Raw genomic sequence first — 9,923 nt, 5'->3', positions numbered from 1 at the left:
TGCAAAGGAGCAAAATAAATAAATACAGTAGAGGGAGAGGTAGTTGTTTGGGCTAAATTATAGATGGGCTATGTACAGGTGCAGTAATCTGTGAGCTGCTCTGACAGCTGGTGCTTAAAGCTAGTGAGGGAGATAAGTGTTTCCAGTTTCAGAGATTTTTGTAGTTCGTTCCAGTCATTGGCAGCAGAGAACTGGAAGGAGAGACGGCCAAAGTAAGAATTGGTTTTGGGGGTGACCAGAGAGATATACCTGCTGGAACTTGTGCTATGGGTGGTTGCTTTTTTCAGTAAGACCGGGTGGAAAAATGGCTACCTGTTGTCTTTTGCTCTAGAAATACACAAAGAGCCATCAGGTGGACACTGACGCAATGTTGTTGTACACGCTCATTTTTCAAAATAAAAGCCTGAAACTATGTCTTGTGATACTAGACACATTAAGGAAGCCATAGAAAAAGGAATCTCGTTGATATCCCATTCACTGCTCAATAGGGAAGCATAGGAAGGGACTCTTATTTAGAAACGGCTGCGTTCCTGGTTGGGTTTTTCTCATTCTTTTGCCTGCAATATCAGTTCTGTTATACTCACAGACAATATCTTTACAGTTTTGGAAACGTTAGAGTGTTTTCTATCCTAAGCTGTCAATTATATGCATATTCTATTTTCTGGTCCTGAAAAATTGCCCGTTTACTTTGGGAACGTTATTTTTCCCCCAAAAAATTGACACCATTCTTTCAAAGGTCATTTGTAAAAATCAAAATAACTTCACAGATCTTCATTGTAAAGGGTTTAAACACAAAAAGTGCTCTTCACTGACGAGTCGCGGTTTTATCTCACCAGGGGTGATGGTCGGATTCGTATTTATCGTTGAAGGAATGAGCGTTACACCGAGGCCTGTACTCTGGAGCGAGATCGATTTGGAGGTGGAGGGTCCGTCATGGTCTGGGGCGGTGTGTCACAGCACCATCGGACTGAGCTTGTTGTCATTGTAAGCAATCTCAATGCTGTGCTTTACAGGGAAGACATCCTCCTCCCTCATGTGGTACCCTTCCTGCAGGCTCATCCTGACATGACCATCCAGCATGACAATGCCACCAGCCATACTGCTCATTTTGTGTGTGATTTCCTGCAAGACACAAATGTCAGTGTTCTGCCATAGCCAGCAAAGAACCTGGATCTCAATCCCATTGAGCACGTTTGAGACCTGTAGGATCGGAGGGTGGGGGCCATTCCACCCAGAAATGTCCAGGAACTTGCAGGTGCTTTGGTGGAAGAGTGGGGTAACATCTCACAGTAAGAACGGGCAAATCTGGTGCAGTCCATGAGGAGATGCACTGCAGTACTTAATGCATCTGGTGGCCACACCAGATACTTTTACTTTTTACCCCCCCCCCTTTGTTCAGGGACACATTGTTCCATTTCTGTTAGTTACATTTAAAAAAATGTTATTTTACCTTTATTTAACTAGGCAAGTCAGTTAAGAACAAATTCTTATTTTCAATGATGGCCTAGGAACAGTGGGTTAACTGCCTGGTTCAGGGGCAGAACTACAGATTTTTACCTTGTCAGCTCAGGAAATTGATCTTGCAACCTTTCGATTACTAGTCCAACACTCTAACCACTAGGCTACCTGCAGCCCCATGTCTGTGGAACTTGTTCAGTTTGTGTCGCAGTTGTTGAATCTGATGTTCATACAAATATTTACACAGTTTTCTGAAAATAAACGCAGTTGACAGTGAGGACGTTTCTTTTTTTGCTGAGTTTATTTACTGCATGAGGAAGCTGGAGGTGGCAGGCCTCCTGTGTTATGTGGGGATGCATCTTTGAGATTAGAAAGGCTATGACACTGTGAGACTGTATAAAGAGCTGCTCTGTTCAGGGCCCCTTGCCACAGGCTCTAAGTGTTGAGGCATCGCCAGCATGTGATCCACCCAGCCGACTGTCCCCATACATTGTAGAAGAGAGAGCACAAACAACCTCCATCTCTCTCTAACCAGCGAGCTAGTCACTGCTCTTCCTGTTTCTTCAAGAAGTGCAGGTGTTCTCCTGAGATTGTTGATTCATTTTTGAATGTGTCAAATTTGCAGCACTCTCCACATTTCACCTGTTCCTCTTTGTCCTGCAAATCAATTGGCTCTAACCGTATGCACTAGAGTTCCTGCCCCCTTTTAGAACAGGGGTAAGCAACCGGGTTTTGATCCAATAAGGCACCACACCTGACCAACTAAACTAATTGATCAGTTCAGTGATTGCCTAAATTCAACTCCCCTGGTCTTCCAGGTGAGTTAAATGCAAAACATGAAGAGCCTGCACACTCCAGGACCACCTAGCCATTTTAGACCATACAGATGAGTATGTAATTAGCCTGCTGAAGGCCTTCCATCTTGTAAATCAGCGGTGTCAAACTCATTCCATTAGGGCCTAGCCCTAGTGTCTGTTTTTTCCTTTTAATTAAGACCTAGACAACCAGGTGAGGGGAGTTCCTTACTAGTCAGTGACCTTAAGTCCAAGGGAGGAGCAAAATGTCACACACAACCCCTCTGTAGAATCAGTTTGACACATGTTGTAGATCATCCATCTCAGCTCCTCACAGCCTGTTCTATCCAGACTCAACCCATGCTGCCCAAGGTGTGCCTCAACCTCCAGGGGACAGAGATCCAGTATTTTTATCCAGCATCTAGGTCACCTCCACATGGGACAGTCATGCAGTGGAGTCCAAGTTCAACAAGGCTCTGCTTTATCCTATTTTTCTAGAAGAAAGACCCCTAGTCATTGTACTGTAATACACTGTTCCTGTTTCCACTAAAAACAACCTCAAACACTGAACACAGTGTAGCAAAACAAGATGGTGTATAATATTATTCTTGTTTAATATCCCCAAACATGTCAGAAAAAGCTCATTACAAAGCAGGCTTGAACATGTTTATTATAAGAAATTAAGGGCTATTCGTCATCTGTTTATGAGACACTTTATTTCACCCATTCAACTTAGTGGTCTGGAGGTTTTTATCAACAGGATAAATCAACAGTAGGCCATGAGTTGGTCAGAGGGCTAAGGGAGGTGGGGCTAACAGTTAGCAAAGACAGTGAGAGCAGGGAGGGGTATAGGAGGGAGGGTTATACAGTACAGTGTACATGAGGCAGATAACCCTGCTACACAGACAAAGCTCTTGTCAGCTGGGTTTACACAAGCTTGGCTCTTCTCCCAAGGTGTTTACCGGGCCTGGCTCTCTGACTCTTCCTCATCGTCTTCATACATCTCTCCCTCCTCCTCGGTGGTGGCGTCCTGGTACTGCTGGTACTCTGACACCAGGTCGTTCATGTTGCTCTCTGCCTCGGTGAACTCCATCTCGTCCATGCCCTCTCCGGTGTACCAGTGCAGGAACGCCTTGCGGCGAAACATGGCGGTGAACTGCTCGGAGATGCGCTTGAACAGCTCTTGGATGGCCGTGTTGTTCCCGATGAAGGTGGCGGACATCTTGAGACCGCGGGGCGGGATGTTACAGACGGCCACTTTGACGTTGTTGGGGATCCATTCGACGAAGTAGCTGCTGTTCTTACTCTGGATGGCCAACATCTGTTCGTCCACCTCCTTCATGGACATCTGACCACGGAACACCATGGCCACGGTCAGGTAGCGTCCGTGACGCGGGTCGCAAGCGGCCATCATGTTCTTGGCGTCAAACAACTGCTGGGTGAGCTCGGGCACAGACAGTGCATTGTAGCACGCACTGCCACGCGCCGTGAGGGGGGCGAAGCCAGGCATGAAGAAGTGCAGACGGGGGAAGGGCACCATGTTGACAGCCAGTTTGCGGAGGTCAGCATTGAGCTGGCCGGGGAAGCGGAAGGAGGTAGTAACACCGCTCATGGTGGCCGACACCAGGTGGTTGAGGTCGCCGTAGGTGGGCGTGGGGAGCTTGAGCGTGCGGAAGCAGATGTCATAAAGCGCCTCATTGTCAATGCAGTAGGTTTCATCTGTGTTCTCCAGCAGCTGATGGATGGACAGGGTGGCATTGTAGGGCTCCACCACTGTGTCTGATACTTTAGGGGAGGGCACCACGCTGAAGGTGTTCATGATGCGGTCAGGGTACTCTTCCCGGATCTTGCTGATGAGCAGGGTCCCCATGCCAGAGCCTGTGCCCCCTCCGAGGGAGTGGGTGAGCTGGAAGCCCTGGAGACAGTCACAGTTCTCACATTCCTTTCTGACTACGTCCAGTACTGAGTCCACCAGCTCTGCTCCCTCTGTGTAGTGGCCCTTGGCCCAGTTGTTACCAGCTCCACTCTGACCTATAGGGCAACAACACACTTCAAGATAGAGCTTCAGCAGTTATCAACACTGCATTTGTACAGGGAGCTACACATTTACATTGTTTTAATGACATTTGGGAGCATTTACTATAAGTAAATAAAAGCAAATGTCTTCAAAGGAAATAATACAGACTATTTATGTTGTTAATGGCAGAAAAGACTGTAAATGGCAGATTGACTGTTATTGCCAATACACTCTTCTAATGCAATCACTAAGCACTGCAGCCATATTTAACCCACGTTGGACAGATACTGACCGAAGATGAAGTTGTCTGGTCTGAAGAGTTGTCCGTAGGTCCCAGAGCGAACACTGTCCATAGTTCCTGGCTCCAGGTCTACTAGGATGGCCCTGGGGACGTACTTAGAGGCTGGGGAGAGACAGCAGATGATGTTACCTGCAACGCCCTAATAAATACTACTGTATATCACAGTCAAGTTCAGTACAATAGGATTAAAGTGGATATTCTCAAGGCTAGATAAACCCCAAAGAGTGAGAGAGTGTTCAACTGAAACAGGTCATCACAAGTATTTGAGCAACAGGGCTTTTAGTGTTGTGTTGTTTCTGGGCTTGTGTAGATGTGTATTTAGTTCCAGTATCAGACTCACATGAGGCCTCATTGTAGTAGACACTGATCCTCTCCAGCTGCAGTGGGGAGTCGCCCTCATAGTTCCCTGTAGGGCTGATGCCATGTTCATCACTGATCACCTCCCAGAACTGCACAACACAAAGACAAACATTACCAGTAACACATAGTTCTATACAAGCAAAGTGGATGGAAACTTCAACAGATTTATCGTCGGGATCATATTGAACTATCACTTGGGTACTTGGAGGTGAAATTAGTGGGGAGCTCTAGTAAAAACTGTTAGAGGAGTGGGGGCCAATGTAAGTTGGGATAGTGGGCGTCTAGGCTTTGTCTGTCATCCGTCCTGGGTTCTGCTTCATTGATCCATGACCCCATTTAAGCCAACAGTTAGTCCAGCTGTCTCCACCCTCCCCCAGGCCCTTGGGCCGCTAGACTCATACTGAGGTAGAGGCCCTCTCAGAGGGGACAGACTCCATCTGGAGAGGCTCTCTCTGCCTCAACACACACACAAAGTGTGTTGCTAGGTAAAGAGACAAAAGAGGGCACTGCCTAATGAAGTCCCCTTGATCACTTCAAATATGTATACGGTCACTGAGTGTATAGGCCAGTGTGTGTGTGTATCAGACAGAGAGACAGACAGAGCCCTATGAAAGTCTAAAATAGAACACAAACAGACCCCCGCAGGCCCACACAGACATCACTATCAAGGGCAAACACAGGACACGTAGTTGGAAGGAGGATGCCAAGTGGCCATATCAAATCACAGATTAGATATTGTCCATTTAACAGTTTCTCATTACTATGCAATAGAAGGTCCTTATGTGCAAAGTGCAGTTCTCCTTTAATTAGCAAAAAACACCATCTGGGCATTCACTAAAAGCAGACAAAAACACCAAAAAGATACTGTACACAATAACAATGGTCACTCAAAAGCCCCATAGTGATCCCATATTGGTATCATTGTGTTAATCCCATATTTGTGTCACTCAACAGCCAGACAGATGAAGTGACATTTAAATGTTTTATTTCACCTTTATTAAACCAGGTAGGCCAGTTGAGAACAAGTTCTCATTTACAATTGCAACCTGGCCAAGATAAAGCAAAGCAGTGCGACACAAACAACAACCCAGAGTTACACATGGAATAAACAAACGTAGTGTCAATAACACAATAGAAAAATATATATAGTGTGTGCAAATGAGGTAAGATTAGGGAGGTAAGGCAATAAGTAGGCCATAGTGGTGAAGTAATTACAATTTAGCAATTAAAACACTGGAGTGAGATGTGCAGAAGATGAATGCGCAAGTCGAGATACTGGGGTGCAAAGGAGCAAAAAAATAAATAACAATATGGGGATGAAGTAGTTGGATGGGATATTTACAGATAGGCTATGTACAGGTGCAATGATCTGTGAGCTGCTCTGACAGCTGATGTTTAAAGTTAGTGACGGAGATATGAGTCATCAGCCAGTGATTTTTGCAATTCGTTCCAGTCATTGGCAGCAGAGAACTGGAAGGAAAGGCGGTCAAAGAAGGAATATACTTTGGGGGTGACCAGTGAAATATACCTGCTGGAGCGCGTGCTATGGGTGGGTGCTGCGATGGAGACCAGTGAGCTGAGATAAGGCGGGGCTTTACCTAGCAAAGACTTATAGATGATAAGCAATGATTAATAGATTAATCACATACGGTGTCAGTGTGTTGACAAAAACAACCGTTCCTCTATCCCGACTGCTGTTACCAAGGGCACCACACCCAGTATGAAGACCATCTTATGTCTGAGCTCTGACAATGGTGTCCCTCTTCCTCTCTCCAGGTGCTGTACTCCATCCTTTCCCTCCCTCCCTTTCTCTCCTCTGCAGAAGATACTCCTTAGTTCTCTAATTATCTATCCTGTCCCAAACAGACGTCCCCTGCCATCTAAATCAGTAATTAGGAGTTCCTCTTGTTCCATAATTATGGCTCTGTAACTCAATCTGGCAATGTTTCTTCTAGGGGACAAACAAAGAAACAGACAATAAATAAGAAATGGAGAGACAGAGATTAAAGGGAAACCACTAGACAGCGATAGAGAAATACAGAGTTCGATGACTAAAGAGTCTGTAGGGAATTTCTGCTCTCTCATTCTCAGTTACGATCGCTACACTGGCAAAAGTGTAGAATTCTTCCGTTGTCATCGGACTTCATCATGTACTGCATTAGCACTGGCAGATGTGTGGTGCTAGTAGACAGACTGCCATATCATAGTTGAGCATCAGAATGAGCTCACCATTGCAGTATATCAGACGACAAAAAGTCCCACTCCCAACCCCCCATCTCTCTGGTTTTTCTTTGTTGGGAGTAACCTGAGCATTATGAACAAGTCATTTTCCCAACAACTGCCCCATTAGAGAAACAGTGGTCAGAATCAGCAAAAGAGCAGAGTCACTAGTGAAATACTCCAGAGGGGAGTGAAGAAAAGGGGACACATGTTCACTTGTTCAGCTGTGGTCAAACAAGTATGTTTCAGCTGATGCTGTAGATTTGGTTCTGGGTAATGATGATTATGGTGAGGAGGTTGATTACGGTGATGAGGTTACGTAGCTGTCCGAAATCCCTACAGAGCCTCCTGAGGCTCAGAAAATGCTGCCTTAAATGTTATGAATAATAAATGTCCCGTCAGGTTGACGAGACAGTATCATTACCCCCCCCCTGTCTTTCACTCTGAAATCATTTCCATTTATGATCCACCATGTTGAACAAATCCATGATAAATCATCTCCAGCTCCAGTAGAGACTCACAGATCATAGTGAACTAATGTAGGCTATCCCCAGATGGTCAAAACACAACAAAAGAGAAGACCTGTAGACCGGTTTAGTTTTAGATGGTCACATACAGCCAGCCAATCAGGTAATGGAAGTGCAGGTGAAGCCATCCAAAACAGAGCAGCAACAAAATAAAAAGCTGTCTACTGTTGGCTAAAAAAAAAACAGTCACAGTCACACACTGTAAAATCTGCATTACAGCTTTAGATAGAAAAGCTTTCAGCATTTAGGCAATATCCTTCCTGAAGACTCACTGTCTAATAAACCATCAAAACGGAGAGCAACCCAAACCACTAGTCAGTGCGACTGGTAACTAATGTCCAGGTATCATCATTTGATCCTCCATTAATACAACTTTGATGTACTGATCCAGTCAAATAGGTCACATGTCTATCTATATAGGCTATCAACTACTACATCTACTGGAAGCTGCTTTGAGAAAGAGAGCTATACATGTCATTGTGACATTGGCCTGTAAATTGTGTTCGGACCCTAAGTGGAGTGTTTGCGCAGCTGGACAAGCTCCAACAGTCCGAGCCTTTGTCTGTCTGTCCCCCCCCACCCCACCCCACCCCCACCCCGCAGTCCACCCGAGGGTGTGGTGGTTTTCAACAGTGTCTCACCACGCCTTTCTGTGCATGATACACTCGCAGTTTACAAAAGATGGTGGATCTCTGTCCGTTAACCATTAAAACAAATGGTCACAGTTCCGGTCTGGTTTTAAGGTGTGGGCTCTCCCGGTTTACTCTATTGACCGTGTATGAACCAGAAAAAAGGAGTGTGAAATGCGCCTCTCCTTTTTCGTCTCAGAGTTTAGTTCCATCTACTCATCTCTTTCGCAATCTGCGACACAGGCGGGGATTCTAAACTATTCAACTAACCTAACGTTACCGAGTAAACCTGCCGCCCCACAACTTCGGTGTAACAAAAAAACATACGTATGCATTACATTAAAAAATATTACACAAGGCTTAAAATGGCACAATAGCACTTGCGTAAAAATATTTAAAATAATCTACTTTGTTTATACCTTGGCTCCGATCTGGTTGCCACACTGGCCGGCTTGAAGGTGAACGATTTCCCTCATCCTGTCCTCTGTGTGTTACGTACGTCTTCTTGCGGATGTTGGAGAGGGCGCTGGTCCCAGTCGCACACGGAAGCAAAGGGAGTGTTATGTGCTGAGTGGAGGTTTTATCTTGCGCAGGTCTGCTGTGTGGCGAAACGGGTACTCTGTTCCTTCCACCAATTGCTGACGTAATTTATGTTCTTGAGAGAGACGGTCGCTGACCAATGGCAGACACCTGCGGCAGTGCATCCCAGTGCGAGTCAGAGGAAAACTAACGGGACGTGGCTGACTTGCAGACCGATATTTCATTTTCGAACTGGTTCAAATTTGGTAAAGGTAAAAACCTCTTAAAGTTGTAAGTAACAAGAACATTTCCCAGGACATAGACATATCTACTATTGGCAGAACGCTTAAATTCTTGTTAATCTAACTGCACTGTCCAATTTACAGTAGCTATTACAGTGAAAGAATACCATGCTATTGTTTGAGGAGAGTGCACAGTTATGAACTTGAAAAGGTGTTAATAAACAAATTAGGCACATTTGAACAGAAATGCAATGGTTCATTGGATCAGTCCAACACTTTGCACATACACTGCTGCCATCTAGTGTCCAAAATCTAAATTCGCGCCTGGGCTGGAATAAGACATTAAGGCCTTTCACTTGCATTTCAAAGATGGTACCAAAAAATATGGTTGTTTTTTTCTTTGTAGTATGTTTTACCAGATCTAATGTGTTATATTCTCCTACATTAATTTCACATTTCCACAAACTTCAAAGTGTTAACTTTTCAAATTGTATCAAGAATATGCATATCCTTGCTTCATGTCCTGAGCTACAGGCAGTTAGATTTGGGTATGTAATTTTAGGTGAAAATTGAAAAAAAGGGGTGGATCCTTAAGAGGTGGTAAGGGTCAGTAATAGATTTTGGCTAGTCGTGGCTGTCAAAGGGATGCTGGTCAGAAACACCACACCACCACCAACACTATGACCACAACCACCAACATTTGAAAAATCCCAGAGTCACGTGAAAGCAACAACAAGATGTCAGGGAGATGAGAGAGGAGAGAAAATGATCTTAAACACTGAACAGTGTTACTGATTATTTTTCTGTGTGCACATAGTCTTGTGGCATGGCGCATTTTTTCTATAGACTAGGAGAT

At 44.9% G+C, this 9,923-nt stretch overlaps 1 protein-coding gene across 1 annotated transcript; it reads right to left on the bottom strand.

The window, feature by feature from the left end:
• Positions 1-2,904: 2,904 nt before the first annotated feature.
• On the bottom strand, positions 2,905-8,921 carry LOC115112547 (tubulin beta-3 chain). The gene is made up of 4 exons (XM_029639633.2): positions 8,726-8,921; positions 4,911-5,019; positions 4,562-4,672; positions 2,905-4,283 (listed from the first exon to the last, which is right to left on the bottom strand). Exons 1-4 carry the CDS (start codon positions 8,780-8,782, stop codon positions 3,211-3,213), a joined length of 1,350 nt encoding a protein of 449 aa, XP_029495493.2. The 5' UTR covers positions 8,783-8,921; the 3' UTR covers positions 2,905-3,210.
• Positions 8,922-9,923: the final 1,002 nt, after the last annotated feature.

This window comes from Oncorhynchus nerka, linkage group LG28 (genome assembly GCF_034236695.1).
Source record: "Oncorhynchus nerka isolate Pitt River linkage group LG28, Oner_Uvic_2.0, whole genome shotgun sequence".
In the NCBI taxonomy this organism is placed as follows: Eukaryota; Metazoa; Chordata; class Actinopteri; order Salmoniformes; family Salmonidae; genus Oncorhynchus; species Oncorhynchus nerka.
This window is presented reverse-complemented; position numbering and strand designations above follow the sequence as displayed.

Bases quoted from the DNA above. Each gene is read 5' to 3' on its own strand.
- LOC115112547 (XM_029639633.2), bottom strand. From the start codon at position 8,782: ATGAGGGAAATCGTTCACCTTCAAGCCGGCCAGTGTGGCAACCAGATC. The intron at 4,673-4,910 runs GTGAGTCTGATA...GTCTCTCCCCAG, and splicing joins CTACTACAATGAGGCCTCAT to CCTCTAAGTACGTCCCCAGG. The intron at 4,284-4,561 runs GTCAGTATCTGT...GTTGCCCTATAG, and splicing joins ACCAGACAACTTCATCTTCG to GTCAGAGTGGAGCTGGTAAC.